Source organism: Megalops cyprinoides, chromosome 25 (assembly GCF_013368585.1).
Source record: "Megalops cyprinoides isolate fMegCyp1 chromosome 25, fMegCyp1.pri, whole genome shotgun sequence".
Classification (NCBI taxonomy): domain Eukaryota; kingdom Metazoa; phylum Chordata; class Actinopteri; order Elopiformes; family Megalopidae; genus Megalops; species Megalops cyprinoides.
The window spans coordinates 3302986-3326192 of NC_050607.1; the positions used below are offsets into that span (position 1 = coordinate 3302986).

Sequence of the window (23207 nt, forward strand, 5' to 3'; positions counted from 1 at the left end):
CGCTGTGATTGGTGGATTACTGAGGTTGGTTCTGTAGCCATTGTGCCCTCATTCTGCAACTCTTCAGCATTATCACAGTCTCCGGAATGGAACTCAGTATCTCATTCTATGCAGCACAACATTCTCAATTCTCAGCAACTCTAAATTAACTTCAGAAAACAGGTTTCCTGGAACTGTACCCCAAAGCTTATTTTCACACTGTGAAAAGACTAAACACTTCATGTAGACATACCTATACGAGAGAATCCCATTTACTGCATATATTTCTTGAGACATAACTGAAGAAGTGCATTAAAGGCAAAACACTAATACATACTGACATACTGTGTGTCTGAAACATGGCAGGTTTAGGTTAAAAATACAGTCATACAGTCAGAATATTAATCTTACAGAACATGGTAGACACACTCAAATCATCACAAACGACAGTTGGAGACAATGTTTGTGTGTGTGTGTGTATTCTCTAAGTCGTTTGAAAATGTTTATTTGAGTTTTGATATGCATTTGTGGTTGGCAGCTATGGCATCTGCAGATTAAGGCCCTTAAAGCTGTGTGTACCCTCAGGATACAATATACATTCCTGTGGAGGTGGCAACAGCCCCTAGCTTTGCCTCAGGCTACATCACCCCAGCAGGCTTGCATACATACAGATCACACATGGGTCTGCATGCTTTATTCCACACACGTATCTGTCACGGATTCCTTCCCTCAGATGTACGGCTTTCTCCATTCTTGGCTTTCGCATCAACATTCATGACCAGCGCTCCTGTCTTTCTGCTTCACTTTTCAATGTCTCTTGCCTGTGACTGACAGAGTGTGCCACCAAAGTGTACCATTTACCCCACGAGTGCCTCAATTCCATAAGTGCCAGGGTTCCCTCAGTACCAGGGTTCCCCAAGTGCCACAGTCCCCCGGGTTCTGCACTGTGCCCCGTTGCAGCCTGCATGCATGCAGAGCGAGCGTTAGCTGCAGCTGCTGCCGTCTCGCAGGAGATGCTTGAGCACGCTGGTCTGCTTCAGCATGCGCAGCTCTGAGATGTCCTCGGCGATCACAGGGACGTCCCTGCCGCGGTCAGCTGACTCCGAGTCGCTCTCGCTGTCGGACAGAGCGCACAGGAGCGCGTCGTTCTCATAGGTGGGAAAGTAGTACCTGCAGGTACGCAGACAGAGCCACGTGAGTCTGGACCCGCTGAAATTCTGCCTGAACATTTATTTAACTTCACACACAGTACTAATACTAACTAACCACCACTACTACAGCAACAGGATCACTGCAGCTGGGGCTCAGTGGTATTTCCAGCTGAACAGTACATACTGTGGCTGGTCCCAGTCAGACTTCTCCGGCAGCACCATCATGTGCTCCGATCCCGTCAGGTGAGCCAGCACTTCAGCTTTGGAGCCGAACTTCATCTGGCAGCCATAGCAACGGCCCTGGTGGATCTCCCTCCTGATGTAGTTCACTAGTTTAACCTGCTGGTAAAACTTGAGGTCTGACACACAAACACATGCACCATGAGTGTGATGCTGCTTTCAGATGCACAGGCTGTCATCTTTCTATATGCTATCGAAACTACAGCCCATCATGTATATTATATATTAATTACATAAATTGCATATAGTTTTGTATGTAAATGATATAAAGACCAATTGTATATTCTTCTATGTAATCCATATACTTTTTAATATATCACATTTTGAGTAATGATACATGTCATACTCAATAGTATTATATTTATTTTTAGCACTTAAATTAAGCAATAGAACTAAAAGTAACATACAGCTGCATTTTCCCTCTAAAGTCCCTTCTTATCCAAACTGTCCTTACTCACCGAGTTCTGCCTTTAACTTGTGAAAGTCAAATCCATGGGTTTCCTGAAAAGATAAATAAAGCAATCTGCTGTCAAGGGGTTCACCAATAAATACTATACACAGAAGAACAACGATATATGTACTGCCTGACAAACTGGTATGAACACGGTTGTATTTGGATGTAGTATATAACACTGCATATCATGTGCCGGTTGTTATGTTATGCTCTGTGATGGGAGGTACCTGCATGTGGGCATAAATCTTGTCCATGGTTTCTGATTGGTGCTCACAGAAGAGACAGACGGCATGCACAGGGTGGGCCTGCCAGTCAGACCAATCGCTGCGGAGAAACCAGAGCACACGGATGAGATCGTCACTCCGTTACTTTTCCTAGCTCTGAGGGCGAGGAGACAATGGGAAGTTCGTACTCATCCTGGTCTTCTCCCATGTCACGATCGTCCTCCGACTGAACCTCTTCCCACGTCTTTCCCAGTTCCTGGTTTACGAAGAGGCCACACACAAACAGGGGTTCAGAGGGGACCCAAAGGGAAAACATTACCAGCATACTGATGGAAATAATCATAAAGCAGTACAATCATAATCTATCCTGTAGCAAAATGTATGTACTTATAAATATACAGTGACAAATTTGATCAAACACTTACGTCTATATCTTGAAAATGGTTTCTGCACATTTGGATGGAACTACAATCACAATATAATTAAACCCCTAATTGTAAACAGCAGGGTTCAGATGCTGACCATGTTTGTCATTCAGTCTGTGACACCAATCAGGTCCTCGCTGGCAGCTCCATGGAAACATGCTGTCAGAGTTCCAGAATGAACTCCGTAAGGAGGACGTAGCACTCCAATCATACACGCACAGTGAGTGCGCTTTCATTAGCCAGCCTGATGGTTGGGTGATTAAATCCAATCAGAAATGGGAGTCACACTCCCAGGACTGCTCGCACTGCTTTTAGCAGCGACAGAGAGAGACTGCAAACACGATCAGCTCCTTCTGAGCGCTGCGGTTTAGAAAATCGACCGCCCCAAAGCACGCTCACACTATAATGAGACCTTTATGAACTCATCAGAACTTCGCTCAGCTCCTAATTCTTGCTGGAACTCAGGCCAGCGGCTTATTAAAAGGCCTGTTGTGTTTCTGCTCTGTAGAAACTAACTTGTGTATTGTTTAACAGTGTTCTCTTGTGAAACCGTGGCACTAAGCAGGCTAATTAGTGTGTGGATTTTAATCAGCTTTATTTCAGTGTCGGAACATCCTTTATTAGTATTACAAAGCTTTCACATCTTTTCTGTTTGCATTTAACTTGATTCATTGTTTGTGGCGATTAGATATTGCTTACAGCTCTTGAACAATTTGTCTGTAGAATACAAACACACACACACACACACACAGGCACCATGCCGTACCAGGTAATTGATGACGTAGAATCTGTCATACTCGTGATTCTTAGCATTGATCCTGCGATGTTGTTTTTTCCTCATGTGATCTTTTAGGGTGGTCTTGTCCCTGAAGGTCTTCTCACAGTACAGGCACTGCAGACTGAAGACAAAAACCCTGAAAAATCCCTCCCCCTGCAAAGACACGCTGTGGTGTGGTGGTAAGTAACCCACAGGTTACCAGGTTGATTGGCTGCTGGGACACTGCTGTTGTACATTTGGGTGCTTAATCCAGAATTTGCTCAGTAAATATCCAGCTGTATAAATGGATAACATCTGAGAATTGCAGCCTGTGAAAGTCTCTCTGGATAACAGCGTCTGCTAAGCAAAGAAATGTAAATGTCAATCACAGTGGCTGCGCTGGAAGCTGTCAGTGCTGCCTGTTCTGATGAAGGTCCCTGGGGATCAAAATGTCTGTTTGAATGTGCAAATAACCACTGGGGAGCATCAGAGAGGTGTGGACACACAAGAAAAAAAAATAGCTCTGTAATAATTACAGGTTACTACAAGCATTCGACACTAGGGGGAGCCCTTTTGTAAAACAACAATGACGCACAGCAATCGTACACAATTGAGATTCAGAGCAACTGATGGCGATGCATTAAATATTGATTAATATGTGTTAGGTGTTATGGATTCTGCGTTTGAGAGACAGAAGCTCAGCATTTTTCCTTAAAGGAGTTGAGAATCAAATAGGAAACATAATCCAAACTACACACAGCTGCAATGTACGACAGAAACCACAGAAATAAACACTGAACTACCTGCACTGTTTTTAAGCCACGATTCACAGGATGACTACATTAGGAAAACATTTTGTTTTTCCCCCACACAAATCAAACATCTTTCTTGCTCTGGGAAGTGGAACTGATACAAAGGGTATGTGTGTGCAGTTCTGTGAGGGTTGGTCACTAAAAGTGAGACGCAGTCTTGATGGCGGCCGTCCACACGGCCACAAACCCGGGCAAGCTCCATCTGCGCACCTGTGAGTGAACACACAGGGGCCACCCCGACACTGCAGGGGTTGTGTGAGCCAATCACGTGCGAGTGACACAGACACCCGAGTGACATGCATACAGATGACAGGCTCCCCGGTAAACACTGTGAATATCACTCTGATGTGTGAACGTTACCACGCTCAATAATTCATGCCGCTCTGTGAGGACTGTCGCCCTGTCAAGGCAAACATGCCGTTTCCGACGTTTGATGCAAAAGCCTCCTTAGTCTTAAAAGCGCACAATCGTCTGAATAATTTGGATGCTTAACTTGTTCTCAGACACTCCTTTGTCTTCTCCGTCCGCAGTGACTGAGGGATATTCACCAGAGATTGCTCAGACTTCAAGGCAGAGTAGAGTTTAACCAAGGACACCAAACCACATGCAAGACTACTTAGGGCGTAAGAGGTAACTATCATTAAATCCTCATCTACTTTCAGGGCTTATTTTCGAAGCAACATTATTATATTACTTAATGACACATATTTAATCTGAACTTAATTGTATGCAATACCCACATACATTAAATGTCTCTCTAAATAAGACATTGGGATCAGAGAGAGATGATTATGTACGCTTTTACTTGCACGTTCACCATGTTTTAAATGGCATACTGTATAATGAACAGTGTGACAGGGTGTGCCCAGTGCAGGACATTGTCATTGACCTTGGGCCTCAAAGGGGCCAGTCCCTGCTGAACTCCCAGACTCAGGGGCAGGGTGTCGTGTGTCCTGGCCCAGATGCGTACTTATCCAGCTTTGCCTGCAGGGTGTTCAGGAACTCCGCGCAGTACACGATGTTGTCTGGCAGCCCCACGTTGAAGGAGTGCTCTTTCGCCATGTGGTTCAGCAGCAGTGACCTGCAGAGGGAGGGAGTGCTCTCTGAATGCTTCACATATCAGCGCCTTATCTGGAGAGCACTGCTTACGTTACAGAACATTACCTCATCCGGTTGACGTACGGGCTCCCAGCTCCACAAGAGCACACAAGGTTCTGTACCCTGAAGTGCCCCTGTGGGATCTGAACCCATGACCTACCGATCTAGATCTGGCGGCCCAACATTAACCCCGTGCTGCTGCCATCAGCACGCCGAGGGTCGCGCTCGTAATCCTTTTTAATCAGAGCTGCGGCGCAGTGCCGCAGGGCGCATTAAAGGAGAGGTCCTGTCTCTCTCTCTCTCTCTCTCTCGTTCTCGCTCTCTCTCTCACACTCTCCCCAGGCGGCCTCAGACAGGGATTTTAATTGATCAAAAGCCTGTGTGCTCAGCTCCCCTCTTTCATCTCCGATTCAGACCTCAGAACGTTCTGACGGGGGCAGAAGGGCTCCTCTGCCTGGTGCTTATTAAAACTGTGGCCAGCAGATTGGCATGTGTATCCCTCCGTTTATTATTATGCGTGGTATGTAAAAAGGTGATACCCCCCCGGGTATTTTCAAGAAGCTACAACACAAGTATTTTCTGTCTCGCTTAGTTGCACCTGCCAGCAGATGAGTGCTGTCGTGTGTCTGGTTAAGGTGAGTTCCCACAATCCTCGGAGGCGTCGGAGAAGGAGCACACACTCCCTTGATTCAAAACCAACGTGAAAATCTTGTGCTCGTTCTACAACTGTTAGCGCGCATTAGAATACAGGCAGAACGCAGTACTTCACCCAGATCTGAGCATCGAATGCAGGTTGAAATGCGTCGGGCAGGGCGGTGTGTGTCTGAACCCTGTACCTGTTTCCGGTGAACTCCTCGCAGCAGAAGAGGCAGGTGCGCTGGAAGCTGTGGTCATCCCGCTCCTGCTGCTGCTGCTCCAGGATCTCCTCCTGCACAGAGAGGGAGGAGAGGAACTGAGCAGCCTGCTAATGCCACAAACGCACAGTATAGAGGAGCCCTGTACTCGGAGTCTGCTAACCCTGACACAACCTGCTAATGCCACAAACGCACAGTATAGAGAAACACTCACAGGCAGTGAGCTGAGGAGCACTGTATGAGGTGCCTGCTAACCTGACATAACCTGCCAATATCACAAACAAGCAGCATAGAGAAACACTCTATATGACTCCAGCATTAACCCTACCTTTTATGGGACAGGTGATCAAAGCGATAATCCATCATAAATCCATCATAAATCATATTATGGATATGATTTATGATGGATTATGGAAGGCCATGTTAGAATTGGAAACACTGTGTTACAGGTTGTATTGTACTTGCTCGTTTGTATGTGACAGGTTATTTTCCGCTGGCTTGGATAAGAGCCAAACACACAGGCAGAAGAGGTAAATGATAATATAACTCCCTGATGTTGCACGGCACACGTGTGACGAATCCGCTCTGTCTGCATCCCACATGGCGGAAAGACTAATGTGGCCGGGGGGACATCCTGGCCCGGGGTGACATGCCTGGCTTCCAAATTTCCAGATGACTCTCACAGATGTTTTATCAATGGCGACCTGCTCTACACACGGCTGGGCCAATTCCGCTTCCTACGCCCCCATGAAGGACCCCCCCCTTGCAGCGGAGGAAAGGGGAAATCGTGGGCTTTTGAAGTTCGGACTCCACACAGGATACCATTCTGATGCCACCAGCTGCAGCTGAGCGCACTGAGCTGGAGATGAGAAATCTCAGGCATCTGGGCTCTTTAATGTCAGCTCTGCTGGAGAAACCGGGCCGTGGACCCGAGCGGATTTTATTATGACATGAACCTGCGAAAGAACCATACTTTACCCTGAGTACGCACCTGGAAACACGCTCAGAGACACTTATTTAGCAGTGTTTCCTGTCCAGAAACTGGGGTCGGTAAAGCTCAGTATGCATTGATTTTTTTTCTACATCACTTCACTGTTCTCAATCATCCATGCTCAATTCTCATTTAATGCTGAGGATAACTGTGGACTCCAGGAAATGCTTAATACTGGTCAACGCTAACCAAAATAGCAATTCAGTAACCATAGCTACGGCGAGGGGAGGACAGTGCCCTCGAAGTCCTCTCCGTTGTGTGGGTTTTTTGGTGCAGTGCTTCAGGAGCTGCAGAACGCAGGGAACAGGAAGCTGATGGATGATAAAAATTCCACTCCAGTGATCCAGAAGGTCTGCTGGCCACTGCTCAGATCAAAGCCTGTCCATCACCCGCAGCTCTGCCCTCCTGCCCCGCCCCCTTCCGCTGCCCGCCACAAGCGAGCGTTTATCCCACACCCCATCGGCCTTCCATCCTGTCCTCAGGGCTGCAGGCACAATACCCACACTGCACCTCTGACAGACCGAAGAAGCCAGAATCAAAAGCTGCCTTGCCCGACACCACCGCCAGCTCTACCTCTGCTCCTGAGAAAAGCACATTTAATTTAAACAGAACCGGCCAGAACTGGTTTAATAACACACCACACCAATATTATATTTGCCTACCAAATATTACTGTTGCAATTACCTTTATTAGTATTTATTCACGTGGGAGGAGCTGGCTTGCAGAGCTCAAAATTGCCATACAGTATCTAACAGGAAGGAAAGGGATTGTGATCCACAGTCCTCGGGCCAGGAGATAAGGGGCAGCAGTGTGACACTCCAGCTGCAGACCTGGATTTGTAATCGGGGGGTCGCAGGTTTGATTTCCGAGCATGGCACTGCTGTTGTACCTTTAAGCAAGGCACTACACCTGAATCTCTTCAGCAAACACACAGCTGTATAAATAGATAACACATGTAGAGGCTACACCAGCTGCCCTGAATAAGAATGTTTCCCAAGCAGCTAACGCAGCAGAAGCTCAGCCGGAGAAGGGTTTCTCTGTGGGCAGAACAAACTTCACACAGACTGCATTCACCTCTCTCCCCATAAGTGTCTCACGATTGTGTCATTTCACATGAAGGAGTCTTTTTTCCTTTGCAAAAGCATCACTATGGGGTCACTCTGCCAGAATGTGTTACAGGAATACAGCTAGAGGGTTCTGTGTTACAGGGGTACAGCTGGAGGGACCTGTGTTACAGGGGTACAGGTGGAGGGGCCTGTGTTACAGGGGTACAGCTAGAGGGTTCTGTGTTACAGGGGTACAGCTGGAGGGACCTGTGTTACAGGGGTACAGCTGGAGGGACCTGTGTTACAGGGGTACAGCTACAGGGTTCTGTGTTACAGGGGTACAGCTGGAGGGACCTGTGTTACAGGGGTACAGCTAGAGGGTTCTGTGTTACAGGGGTACAGCTGGAGGGATCTGTGTTACAGGGGTACAGCTGGAGGGTTCTGTGTTACAGGGGTACAGCTGGAGGGATCTGTGTTACAGGGGTACAGCTGGAGGGTTCTGTGTTACAGGGGTACAGCTGGAGGGACCTGTGTTACAGGGGTACAGCTGGAGGGATCTGTGTTACAGGATCACAGCTGGAGGGATCTGTGTTACAGGAACACAGCTGGAGGGATCTGTGTTACAGGATCACAGCTGGAGGGACCTGTGTTACAGGATCACAGCTGGAGGGATCTGTGTTACAGGATCACAGCTGGAGGGATCTGTGTTACAGGGGTACAGCTGGAGGGATCTGTGTTACAGGATCACAGCTGGAGGGATCTGTGTTACAGGATCACAGCTGGAGGGATCTGTGTTACAGGATCACAGCTGGAGGGATCTGTGTTACAGGATCACAGCTGGAGGGTTCTGTGTGACAGGATCACAGCTGGAGGGATCTGTGTTACAGGGGTACAGCTGGAGGGATCTGTGTTACAGGATCACAGCTGGAGGGATCTGTGTTACAGGATCACAGCTGGAGGGTTCTGTGTTACAGGATCACAGCTGGAGGGATCTGTGTTACAGGATCACAGCTGGAGGGATCTGTGTTACAGGATCACAGCTGGAGGGTTCTGTGTTACAGGATCACAGCTGGAGGGATCTGTGTTACAGGATCACAGCTGGAGGGTTCTGTGTTACAGGATCACAGCTGGAGGGATCTGTGTTACAGGATCACAGCTGGAGGGTTCTGTGTTACAGGGGTACAGCTGGAGGGATCTGTGTTACAGGGGTATAGCTAGAGGGTTCTGTGTTACAGGATCACAGCTGGAGGGATCTGTGTTACAGGGGTACAGCTGGAGGGATCTGTGTTACAGGATCACAGCTGGAGGGTTCTGTGTTACAGGGGTACAGCTGGAGGGATCTGTGTTACAGGGGTACAGCTAGAGGGTTCTGTGTTACAGGATCACAGCTGGAGGGATCTGTGTTACAGGGGTACAGCTGGAGGGATCTGTGTTACAGGGGTGCAGCTGGAGGGCTCTGTGTTCCAGGATCACAGCTGGAGGGATCTGTGTTACAGGAACACAGCTGGAGGGATCTGTGTTACAGGATCACAGCTGGAGGGTTCTGTGTTACAGGGGTACAGCTGGAGGGATCTGTGTTACAGGGGTACAGCTGGAGGGACCTGTGTCATAGGATCACAGCTGGAGGGATCTGTGTTCCAAGAACAGTTTCCTGCAGAGCTGGTTATGAGAAGGGAAAGTGTTCTGTTCCCATCAGTGCCATGGTAAAAACCCTCAGCAGGCTGATCTGGCTGCAGGGTAACAAAGAGAAGGCGTTTCCCTCGGTACATTCCAAAACAACGCTCTCTTTCCTGTTCTGAGACAGAGACCAGCGTGAGGGGATGCCAGGACGTCAGAGGAAATGGGGGTGATTTCCAAGATATGTCCTTAGGTTCCTAATCTCCACCTCCCGTCTGTGTATAGGGCACAATGTGGCAGCGCTGGCGGTCAGACTGAGAGTCGGACCGAACGGAGACCCCGCTGAAGAGCGAGGCGAGGGGCGAGGGGAGGGAGCCAGCAGCATCGTCCTCGCTGGCGCCCTGAGGACCCGCTCTTACGCAACGCGCCAGGCAGTGAGGGACGCTCAATGTAGGTTGCCTCCGCACGTTGCCTAGCAACCTCCTTCGCCTTAAAGAACGACTCTCGTCCAGATACTTGCGGTGACGTCGGCTATGGCCGGAGAGGCTTCGGGCATGAGGAAACACTGCAAAATGAATCGCTCAGCATGCTCATCTATTAACGAGCCCGAAACACGGCGAGCCCGAAGCCCATGCCGTTTCATCTGATACAGATCACGCAAACCACAACAGCTGTGTGCGTATGAACGCCGGATCAATCAGTGCCAAACACCAGTGTAGGCAAATAGGAAATTATCCACCTGCAGGTGCCAACAACCTGCTGCCTGAAGTGCAGACGGCCACCTAATTTACATACACACAGTCATTTCAGTGAGGCTACAAAAGCTTTTCTAATTGTTTGATTACTGTTATTTTGACTAATTACCTTTACATCTCATTAACAGCTCTCTCCTCTGTTCTCTGCAGAGGGTAGGCCATTTACCTTTACAACATAGTGACTAACAAACACGAAGGAGGATGCTACTTAGCAAAACTAACAATGACAGTCTGGTGTGCAGATCTTCAAATGAAGATCCAGCACGAGGACACACGCAAGATATGCAGAATGAATGAGTGCAGTGCATGGCACAGCTGACAGGAACAGAGCTGGAGGTGAGGTCCAGCTCATCTGTGAATTCCCAGTGAGCTCACAGACTGACTGACAGCTCTTAGTCACAATCCATCTGTCTGTCTGTGAGCTCAGAGGCAGACTGACTGACTGCTGTCAGTCACAATCCATCTGTCTGTCTGTGAGCTCAGAGGCAGACTGACTGACTGCTATCAGTCACAATCCATCTGTCTGTCTGTGAGCTCAGAGGCAGACTGACTGACTGCTGTCAGTCACAATTCATCTGTCTGTCTGTGAGCTCAGAGGCAGACTGACTGACTGCTGTCAGTCACAATCCATCTGTCTGTGAGCTCAGAGGCAGACTGACTGACTGCTGTCAGTCACAATCCATCTGTCTGTCTGTGAGCTCAGAGGCAGAATGACTGACTGCAGTCAGTGATAATCCATTTGCCTGTCTGTGAGCTCAGAGGCAGACTGACTGACTGCAGTCAGTGATAATCCATTTGCCTGTCTGTGAGCTCAGAGGCAGACTGACTGGCAGGAAGAGCGCACTCTCTCTGCGTGGGCAGGTCCTGTAAGCCGGGACTCAAAGCTCCACTCAGTGGCTCTCTGAGGAGGTCTCTGCTTCAGTTCCCTGAGGATACTTCTTTCCTAACTGACATTTTCACAAAGAGTAAATGTTAAGGGATCTGAATTTGCGTCATGAGGGTTTCAACCATGTGCCTGAATGAACACACTGACCTGTGATCAGTGTGAGCACTGCTGATGGTGTTAATCCAAGCTGGCAAGGACAGTCTTTTGGCTACATGGAAGACTTGAATTGGTTAATCTTACAGTAAATGTGACCATAAGAGAAATGCAAGCTAAACTGAATCTAGTTATCATTTTGTCTGCAGGGTAAAGCTTAAAACATCAGTTTTGACACGTATACATTATAAAGCAATGGAGAGGTGACCGCAGGGTGTCTCATAATATACTTAAATGTCATTTAACCACCTGCTTGAGTCAGCGCCATGTTATTTATGCATGTAACACAGTAGAGCATTCACAGAGCACACAGTTGTATTTATCCAGCATTCAGGACCTCAGGGCCTACATGAGGCTGAGACTGACCCCAGGGCAGCACTGCCCAAACTGTCTTCAGCACTGTGATGATATTGCACAGAATGTGTCTGTGCGGTGATACTTACGGCAAAAAATTCCCTCTGCTCATGTGCAGTTCCTGGGGGGGGGGGGGTGTACAGGGGGAGAGAGAGGGAGAGAAAGAGAGAGGGGAGAGAGGGAGAAGGAGGGAGAGAAAGAGAGGGAGAGAGAGAGGGAGAAGGAGGGAGAGAGAGAGAGGGAGAGAGAGAGAGAGGGGGGAGAGAGAGAGAGGGGAGAGAGAGGGAAAAGGAGGGAGAGAGAGAGAGCGAGAGAGAGGGAGGGAGAGAGAGGGAGAGAGAGGGAGAAGGAGGGAGAGAGAGAGAGGGGAGAGAGGGAGAAGGAGGGAGAGAAAGAGAGGGAGAGAGAGAGGGAAAAGGAGGGAGAGAGAGAGCGAGAGAGAGGGAGGGAGAGAGAGGGAGAGAGAGGGAGAAGGAGGGAGAGAGAGAGAGGGGAGAGAGGGGAGGCTGCTCTGAGCGCTATTTAAATGAGGCTGGCAGACAAACGCGCAGCCGAAGCTGAACTAATACCCCCGTGTGCTCGGCAGAGTGTTTACGCAGCAGCCGAAGGGAACGCCGCGCTGTCTGTAACTGAAAAGGACAAAAGTGGAGAGGAGCGAGGCAAACACAACCTTCTGCCTCTCTCTGCGCGGCCTGCCTTCCCCGCTCCCCTGGCCGCCCGCGTGGATCTGGGACAGCAGCTCACTGTCCCCTGATCAGAGTGGCAGCTAGCGCATATGCGTCTGCTGCTGATCAGAGTAGTGGTTAGCATGTGTGGTGAGGCAGCTGCTGATTAGAATAACAGCTAGCATGAATGATGAATGCATCACTGGTCAGAATAGCATTTAGCACAAATGATAAGTCTGACGCTGATCAGAATAGTGGCTAGCACATATGAGAAGACAGACCAGCATATGCGATAAGGCCGCCGCTGGTCACAATAGCGGTTCACTGCTAGTGCATATGAATCTGCTGCTGATCAGAAGAACGGCTAGCGTGTGTGTTGAGTCTGCTGCTGCTCCAAACAGCAGCTAGTGTGAATGATGAGTCTGCTGCGGATCAGAATAGCATGAGTCTGCCAGTTAGCTCGTGTGATGAATCAGAGCTGCTTTTTGGGAGGTTCAGGGGTGTGTAGCTGGGGGAGCAGGTTTTTCTACATATACCTGCATGATTACTGCAGTTTGGGGAACACTGACTGTGCTGTCGCTACATGCATCTGAGGACTACTTCCAAAACCTGCAGGTCCTTCAAGCTTCACACTGGCTCTGTCCCTCACATACTTTTTATTCACTGCTCATTACTCTGAGGGAAATGATGAGAAGAAATCAACAAAAAATTTCACTTGGGGAAAAAAAAAATAAAAAACCTGTCGGGGGCCAGAGTGTGTGAGCACTGATGATTTTCCCCGTTTTCACCTGCCTGTACCCAGTAATAGACTTCAGAAGCAAACACCATACATGCATGACAAGGTAAGCCCATTAGGAAAAGAAACCACAGACAGCAGCAGAAAGAGCTTTCATGTCGCTGCTTGTTTTGGAGACCAAACACCTGCTTCATTTTCGGGGGGACCATTGTTGTGCTTATATAAGACTACAGGAAGTAACTGAATGGCTTCTGGGAAATCAATGAGTTTGGCCTGCACAAAGCAGGCAGGGCCGCCTGTAAACAAGAATAGCACTTTTCTTCCTTTGCCTGCCATTGATTTCTCTCTGACATGAACACAATGTTGGAATCTCTTTCCTGCTGGAGAGGAGGATTTCCTCTGTGTAGTCCTGCTGTGCCCGGGCTCAGAGTGCCAAGGTGAACCCTGCCACAGGGGGAGCCTCCCGGTCTGCTCTCCGCCCCTCCTGAACTGCAGTGCACCCGTCTCGTGCGAAATCAATACCCAGCAACGCCGGGGCTGAGAGCACTGCTCCCCTCACCTCTCCCCGAACCTCCGCATCAACAGCCCGGCTCGGCCGCTGCCTCGTCACTCAATAATAGGGCTTAATGAGACGTTTCACCCAGTTGATGCGGATGAGGAATTAAACGAGCCCTGACACATGAACGCATTATCCACTCCGCGTGCCAATCAATCGATTGACAGAAAAGCGCGTCTGCTTAAAATGTTAACAGCATTCTCCCGTTTAAAAGCCTGTCTTTTTTCCATCTAATTGCGTATGCGGTCTGCTTTGGAGTGGAACTGTTTTTTCTTTTTTTTTTTTTGGGAGGTAATGTTCCCATAATGCAGTCTGAGGATTCGTCTGACTGACAGTGACTTCCTGACCCTGCGCAGGTGGGAGAGGAGGATGTGAGAAGGCGTCACTGCAGGCAGCAGCAGCGGAGCACGGGGAAAGAGCAATAACATGCAAACGGAAAAATGACACGTTGAAAATGAATTCGCGTTTTTCCCCGCTGGCCCGCAGGTGTTATCGTGTACGCCGTTGCCACAGAGTAGCACCCGATCGAAAAGCGGTTCCCTCTCACAGACAGATGTTTCGATGAGCTTTAAAACACTTGGCAACTAATTAGGTTCCTGGTTGTTCCAAATGAATGTGAAAAGCGACGGGAACACAGCTGGAAGCTAAGACAGCCCCTCCGCTGCAGGGCCAGTCTGCCGGGACGTAGTGGGACAGTACACCTTGCTGTCTCACAGAGAGACGGAGGTCACATCACGGTCACTGAAACTGCGACTTTGGCTTGACTCGCCCGCTGGCCCTTGCCACCCGGTGGTAAAGTGTGTTGGCTTTGTCCCATTGTTTTCCTGAAACCACCGTCTTCTCAGGTTACATAGGATAACGCCACCGGTACCGTTTTGACCACGGGAACGTAAATGCTTCCACGATGTGGCAGAAAAACAAACTGGCGGGGGCTCACTCATCGCGACTTTGTTATCCGTAAAGCTCTTCTGCTGTTGGTGAAGGGCTAACGCTCAAAACTGAAAAGAGGCAGAGTTAGCGCAGTGCAGTGACAGCCTCTCTGAGGGGACACCCCAGGGCCCGCTAAGCTGCTAGCAGCAGCGTGGCATCAGCGTGAGGCAGTGTGTGTCCGTGTGTCATCATCTCAGCACCCTGCCTCCACACGCCGCGTGGGGACGAGGGCACTGTAAACACGCTCTCTAAAGCTCAGCCTGCGGAGAGATCACAAGGCAGCTCAAGAAGCGCGACAACGAGGATGCATTCAGTGACACCATGCAGCACACGCAAGATTAGAGGTGACAGGTGAGGCGCAGTTTGATCTGCTGCAGTGCACCGTTGTGAGAGAGGAGCTAGGGCCTGCTCTCCCAGTCCCAGGGTGATCTCACAGAGCCAGGGCCTGCTCTCCCAGTCCCAGGGTGATCTCACAGAGCCAGGGCCTGCTCTCCCAGTCCCAGGGTGATCTCACAGAGCCAGGCTCTGCTCTCCCAGTCCCAGGGTGATCTCACAGAGCCAGGGCCTGCTCTCCCAGTCCCAGGGTGATCTCATAGTGGCACAGTGTCTCTCTTGCTGATGGGACCCCTTCCCTCACTGGGGTGACTGCAGCTAGCTAAACTAAACATGCACAAGATATCCAAACTGTAGACGGGTAGCAGTGCACCCCTGGGGGGGTGTGTGTACTCACCAGCCGCCTCTGCTGTAGCTGCTCTCTCAGCACCCTGTCCTCGGGCAGAGCGTCACACAGGAGGAAGTAGTGCTCCTGCTTCTCTGAAACCACAGGGAGGACAGCGTTACACACCTCTGCAGCAGCACACAGGGCCGGCCAGTCATGCACCAGCACACACATATGCACCTGCCAGGAAAAACATGCACGCTTTCACTTCGACCTGGGAAACAAAGGCCTTCACTGTCCCTCCGCAGCCTCAGAAACCCCCCAAAACTCAATCAGACAGCAAACAACATCTCTTTCCTCTTCTTTTTTTCTCTCTGGTCCATGAAAAACACAAGTCATTGTTAACCCAGCTGGATGTCACACAGGTAGAAGCATCAACATGTAGTTAGGGTGTTAACTAAATACACTGTGTGGGTGAGTTTGTGAGAGGCGCAAATGAGCCCCCTGAGTGTGTTTGCCGAGCTCTCCTGTGTCTGTTTCTACCTTGTGGTGGGTGTGGTGGGCAGGGCAACTTCTTTCTGCCCCCAGGCCACCACGCAAACAGGCCATCTGACAGCTCGAAAGTACCGGTTTCAGAGGTGCCGTCACGGCTGAGCTCACAGGCCGCTGTGACTACAGGGTGACTCTGGGTTTGTGTGGTTTCGAGAGGGGCGAGGGAGCCCCACAGAGACTTCAGGGTTAACCCTCAGCTCCCAGGGGTGGGATAAACACCTGCAGGTAGGTGTGGCGGCCTCTTACCGGCTTAGTGTTCCCCCTACGAAAACAACCTAAGTGAGGGGTTACTTCCAGCAGACACACGGCCGATCGACCAGCTACCTCACCATAACACTGTCCGAGATTAGGCTTTGTTTTGGTGCAATTTAGGATTAGCGGACTTTGGGAATAATGATTTCAGTGTGTGCCTCACAGATTTTAGGCAAAAGCTTTAGAGGTGACATTTATTCCATGCGCTCGCGTTCTGTGGATGATGACCGGCAGAGGCAGGGCTTTTTTGCTCTGAACACTGTTTGTTCTGGGTCAGCTACAGAATGCCCCGCAGGCCTCTCTACTGATCCTAGGTCAGTGCACAGGACAGATACACAGCTGTGACTTTGGAGCACCTTCCCCTCTGTCGGTAAAGGGCTGAAGCTGAGTATCATTATCCGAGACGTCACACACCAACTGTGCCTTCTTCCAGGCCCACCAGTTGGAGAGAGCGAGTTAGCAGGCGTTAAAAATAACTCCGTCTCCAGTGCTGGAAGCACATGCATGCAGGCTGTCAATGTTGACTTTTCCATAGATCAGAAAATCAGAGCGTGATTTAAAAAGTCGGGCTGCGCACCCTGTCCTTTAATCCATGAAGCATTTCATAGGATGGAATTCATCTCCACGAGCCGAATCGGAGTATCTTTTTTTTTTTATCATAAATTTATTAAATCATAATAAAACCAGCGTCCGCACAAGTCGTCACTGTGTCCAATAACTTAGAGGGGAAATGTAATGCTATTTTTATTCATACGTGAATGTGATTAAAATGATACCGGCAGGAAAACTGCTTTGGTCATGTATCTTCTGAGGCAGTTCTTCTCTGGACAGGCATATTGGAATTCCTGCCATATTGCCTCAATATGGACATTAAAGGTCTGAAGACACAAGCCTGCCAGATTTCTGAACCTTATACATGTGCACGTAGGTCCTACTAACTAAGTCAAAACACATTGTTCCTTTCGATATAAGATGCCGTGAACCCGAAAGCATAAATGGAACACAGAAGCCCCAATTCGATCAAAACAACCATTGTGCTCTAATCTGACCATGTGGTGGCCTTTTGCAGCCGAGGGAAAAAAATATGACTACTATTTATACAGGGATTAATATATTAGAAGGCATTACTTCATCAGGACAAATCCTCTTTAACAGATCTGCTAGGTTTGTACTGGACAATGCAACACTCCGCAGCCATAACTAGCTCTGTGCAAATGTGGCGCACCAGCAGGTCTTTGATGCAATCAGACTTACCAACAGGGCCCTCTGAATTTGTCTTGATCACGCTGCAGAAATCGGTGATTGGCTGCTCTGTGAATCTCTTCTTCCAGTACAAGACATACCTACACCAAAACAAAAGAGCAACATACAGATGTTAACCTTTAACACACTAGTGAAACCTAAGAGAAAAAGTCATTTACTGGAGTGTGTGTTTAACCGCAGCCAAAAAAACCATGCTGTGGGGATGGGGGGGGACTGTTCCAAACAAGTGCACCGAGGTGCTGCAGCAAAAACATTCCCCTCTGGCCTTCAGCCACCCAGCACTAGCTGCAGTGCATACACACACACATACACATATGAGTATGCACACACAGGAGCACATGTACACACACACACACACTCAATATACATTAGTGAGACTCTGGCCATTCAAACCTCTCCTCCTCCCGATGCACAGAAATGGGCCCTTCGCCAGTGCATCACAGGCCATGTTTGCTTTTCGGCCGCACACACTGAAACGGGCTCAGCGGGGCTCATGGTAAAGCCGTTTCTGAATGGCGGAGGCTCTGAGCTGTGGAGGGGCTGCAGAGAGCCGAGGCTGTGCTGCAGGAGTTATGTGGGTTACTGGGCTGTGTGCAGCCTACGGATGCTGGGATCGGAAATGAACAGTTTTAACTCTCGCTCTTCAGGGACCATATGGCAGCGAGCTGGGCCAGCACATCCTCAGGAATGGTAATCCAAGGCGCTGCCACTCACAGCTCCCTCCATCATGAAGGGTTTACAGCTGCAGCCCCGCCCCCGGCTGCCATGGAAACTCCCTGACGGACAGCCCAGCACACTCCTCAACCTGGTCCCTGGACTGTAAGAAGCACCCTAACCACTCCTCTGAGCAGCTCCATTAGAGGGTACGTAACACAGCTCCTGTCATCTGCTGGGAGTAAGATGCTGTTCAGCTGTAAAGCTGAAGCTCTTGAATGAAAAAACTGCAAAACTAATAAAATGGTTTCAATCAATACTTATTGATCAGTGTAAAAAATACTGGCTGGATCATGGCTGGATGGCAAATGAATATGTTTAAAAAGCCTTATTATTGCTGTCATGCGTTCAGGCGAGCTTTCAGCCGGCTCTGTGGACCGGCTCTTCTAAAGTGGGCCAACGTAGGAGGGATTCAGTGATGTGGAAGACGCTGACATTTTCCCTGTGTCTCAGACGCGCAGCCTGGTGAATTTTTCACAAGAGCGGCCGCGCTCACTTCAGCGCTCGGCTTATGATTAATTGATCACGGGGAGAGCGTTCGCGGCTCGCTTGTCTGGCAGCGGAGCGCCGCGTCCTCAGGAGGAAAGGGGGGGGGGGGGGGGAGGTCTGCGTCGGGCAGAGGAGTGAGCGGTGTAACTGGGTGAGGCGGGCGTGCTGCTAACCCGCCCAGCACTGCACGCACGCAGAGCAGCCCCTTTCGCAAGGCCCCGGCCGCAGCGGACACCCGCGCCCGACTTCCTGAGGTCCAGCAGTCAGGGGCTTTTTGAGGACGGAGCACTTTTTTACCGCGCGGGTTAAGCACAGCGTAGCGAAACTGGCCACATGCATCCTTCCCACGTCCCGAGAGGGGGCCAGTCTAAAAGCACTGGCCTATTTCTCTCCTTCAGCGGAACGCGGGGAGAGTGCGCTCGGCATGGGGCAGTGCGAAGAATACCCACTGACTGCAACCGCAGCTATTAATCCCAGAATCCTCTGGGGGAAAACCAGCTGCGCCGCCCTGACTGAATGCCGGACCTCTGGCTGCACGGTGTAGGTACTGTGCGTGAGGGATGATAACGCACTGCCCCGGTGTCCCGCCTTCCGATGCACCCTACTGCGCCTCTCTGTGAGCCTTCAGCGACACCCTCCTCTTCCTCACCTTCAACGTGCGCCACAAAACGCCACATGCAGCCAAGGACACAGTATACTAACGGGCTAGATTAGTCTCAGAGGCTTTTTTGGGGAGGGAATCAGATGTTCCTCAAGGGACTTAAGATTTTGATTGAATCCAATGTTTAAAAACTTACACTAATTATTGTGTATTTTTATAAATGATTTATAAAGATTTATAAATGACACATTTATAAATGACGCATAAAAAGTTGTCATTGTTCATGTTGCTCCTGTGATAAGTGCGGTGATGGCCTCATTAGGAGCAAGGGATAGAGCATGTGCCAGTGAATGTGGAGGGAAACAGAAAAAGGTGTTACATAACAGCACAGGGTACCTCTGGAAATCGGCGATCAGTTTGACATCAGCGATGACCAGCTTGTGCTGCAGCACCAGGTGCCTGAGGAGGGCCTCCTTTTCGGGCAGAGGGGCGGTCTCGCTGCACAGGACGCAGGGCACGATGACATCGGGCTCCGGAGACAGGCGGTGACCCGGCCGCTCCGGGAAAGACAGCGGCTCCAGGATCGAGTCCTGCCTGCCTGAGGAGAGAGGAGAGCGCTCACTTCCACACTGTGCCTCTGAGAATCCCAAATGCAGCTCGCATCTCAGTGCCTCCTTTCGCCATTTAACTCGTACACACACCACATGCGAGTTAGATACTGGGCAGAGAGTTATCACCGCATATAAAAGACAGCCCCACACACTGTTCAGATCCTAACAACTCATTTATTGGTTGTGTTTATCTATATCAATCTTTGTGACAAATATCCATACAGATCCAAAAATGTTTGGAGCAAAACAGTAAGTGGGCATAATTATCTGATGCAATCAAATTTCAAATCTCTCCAAATGTTCAAATCAAAATGAAATAAGTGAACTGAAGCTTTTACACAATGATAGTATCAGTCCTAATATCTGACCTGGTAATGCAGATAGCTGGATACCAAATTCACATTCATTCATGGAGTATGTGAAATGTAGGAAACCCCAGATATACATGTAAAGATGCTGTCGCAGCAGCGTGGAAGCGTTTAAAGTGAGTGTGAGGTGCACAGATGACGCGGCGCAGAGAGGGAGGCTGCAGCTGCCTCGCAGACAGGTGCGGCGCCGAGCATCCTGACAACGTGAGCGGAAAAACAACACAAAACAAATAAATAACGGCTGATTCCAGCAAACACGCGTTACTGACGCCCGACGGAGCCCATCTGCAGCGTCTGGAGCGCTTCACGGGGGGCGGGACAGGCTAGACGAGCGACGACTCGAACCCTGTGCCCTGCTCTCGCTGCCCCGTTCGCTGTGAGCCCGACAACAGTCCGGCTGCCCCCTCTCCTACCTCAGCAGGGCTCTCTCGCTCACACGCTGCATCGGACACAAGCAGCGTAAACAGCGCGCTGCCGTCTCTATGCGGCTCCCTCCACCCGGGCACACTCGCCACTCTGACACTTCAAACGGTGTTTTCCTACACAAACACATCAAAGCTTCCTCTGGCTGCTCCTGTCGGTTAGCCTGAGCCAGTAGACTAATTCAGCCACAACTTATCTTGTCTTACTTAAGCCTTCTTAATATTCTGCGGTTCCCTCCGAACTGTTACAGAGCCAGGGCTGTGACACGGGCTGATGAGAAACTGCAATGTCCTCGTTTAACACGTGTGATTACCTACTGTGCCCTGACAGGAACACGTGTGCTGCCAAAAGAGCATCACAACGAAACCGTCTATTCACTGCCTTACACACACGCACACACACACACACACACACACACACATCAGCAACCAGTGCATGTCAGCCTTATTCAGATGATGCAACGGCGAGTAAAAACATTTATTTCACACACACACACAATATAAATATATATAATATATATAATTTAAAATGACTTTAGTAGACGCTCATCAATATGAATGCTGATCTAAATGAACAGTGTAATGTGATCTTGGCTTAATTATCACTGCGTTTGCCTGTGTGCAGAGGAAGCAGGGGGAGCTGGGTAAGGACCGGCACTCTGCGGCTGGCAGGAGCGGAGCTGAGGACTGCGGCAGGATTGCATTTCCTCATCCCTCCTCGGGAGACGATCCCTCCAGAGAGCCCGTCCTGGAAATGCAATCAGCTCAGCGGTGATTTCCCACTGCTCGCCCGGCTCCATCCCGACTGTGCACAGCTACGCTCCGATCCAGGCTGCTCTACGACGGCTCACAGGTTCAAACCCAGTGAAATAGGTGAAGAGTGTTCTCCGCACAAACAGCCACATTTCATTTCAATGGTAAAGGGCAACGCAATGTGGTGTTTACAGTTCCCTCATAACACATATTAAGTGTTTTAAACACTTTCAACTTTAAACAAGAGAAGAGCACATCGGTTTATTCACCTTTATTGATAAAATCAGATTTGGTTAATGCTCTTGATGATGCTATCATTCAACAAACTGGCTAGATTATATAAGAGGGTTACCAACAGCAGACTTCAATGGAGAAAAGCTTTTAAAACTGATTTTGCTAGTAATCCACACTGGATATATCCAGACTGGTAGGAATTTATTTTTCTTAACTCTTAATGCTACCAAAATTACACACCTAATAATATAACTGATCTTTGCAATGAAGCATTACAAAATAACCATCCCCTTTTGTAAGCCACAGCATGTCTCGAATGTGTCTATAGAGAAAATTAAAGATGAAATTTGTGGCAGTGCAAATTCAAAGATACAAGACTACGGAAGAGTGAGGCTGAGGTGGATCGTATAACTGTCTGCAATGCATTAAAAATGGAGAGTGTCACATGGCCTAAATGCAGGCCGAGTTTGAGGCCACCGCGGTGAATGTGAACAGTCTGACCAGGGACCACCACTGTTTCTGCAGAAATATAGGCTAATGTATTCTGACATGCACACAGTAATGTTCCTCACTGTGGTCTCAACTTTGGTTTTCTGGTATAGGTCAGGGTTCCTGTCTATAGAACTTTTAGGGTTACACAGAACTTTAGTTCTTATTTCTATACAGCCCCAACCCAAACCTTATTTTCTGTATGATCAACCACATCAATTAAATTTAGCTTTCACCTGAATACCTCAAAACTGAAATTCTACTTGGACAGCCAGTTTCTGGAAACATGGACTATAAAAACATACTTCACACCATCAACACCAGTTCTGAACACCATGCAAACAGGGCAGCGATGAGGAATTGTAACTCTGAGGATGCTGGCTGGATTTAAAGGAGGAATTTCCCCTTCTTTTCGCAGATAACCTGCTTTGCGTCAGTAAATACGCGCATCTGTAAAGATAATGCGGACGAATATATCCTATGCAAAGCCGTATGTTCAGCCAAAGTGATGTCATTTGACATACAACGGAAAAAGTTGTAGAGATTAACTAAGCACAAAAACAGCACTGATGGCAGTTGCAATGTATTGCAATTCTATTATTTAAAAACCTTGTCAAAGAGTGCAATTATTTTAATGGAAATTACATAACCTTGGGGTGATCACAGGCTGATTCCTACACCGTCAGTTAAGGGAAGCTTGCAATCACACCAGCATTCAATGGAACTTCTAAAAACACAAAGTGCTCCTCCGAATGAAGAAAGTCAATAAGCAACAAACTGTAACTATGACAGTAACACATAAAAACTACCAAGCAAGCAACCAAAAAATGCTAGCCAGCTGTAGCATACAGTTCTTTGAGTTTCCAGGACATACGGGTTTTTAACTTGTTGATCTGAAATAGCTATCAAATATATAAACTCGTGAACCAGTCAAACTTCACTCTTTTACTTATGGAATAGCAACAGCATAAAATAAAGCCTCACTAACACTGTAGTCGGTAGTTATCGCTCCTTACCTGACACGTTCCGTTCATCTCCGCGGGCAGCCATGCTGTCATCCACCTGTCACGTGACACACATAATCAACAATCGACCAATCAGGATGACTAAACACGCCT

At 48.9% G+C, this 23207-nt stretch overlaps 1 protein-coding gene across 1 annotated transcript; it reads right to left on the reverse strand.

The window, feature by feature from the left end:
* Positions 1 to 335: 335 nt before the first annotated feature.
* On the reverse strand, positions 336 to 23161 carry znf277 (zinc finger protein 277). The gene is made up of 12 exons (XM_036520223.1): positions 23106 to 23161; positions 19609 to 19810; positions 17400 to 17488; positions 15414 to 15496; positions 5977 to 6068; positions 5013 to 5123; positions 3240 to 3372; positions 2237 to 2304; positions 2052 to 2148; positions 1829 to 1871; positions 1315 to 1489; positions 336 to 1149 (listed from the first exon to the last, which is right to left on the reverse strand). The coding sequence occupies exons 1-12, from the start codon at positions 23137 to 23139 to the stop codon at positions 963 to 965; spliced, it is 1314 nt and encodes a 437-aa protein (XP_036376116.1). The 5' UTR covers positions 23140 to 23161; the 3' UTR covers positions 336 to 962.
* Positions 23162 to 23207: the final 46 nt, after the last annotated feature.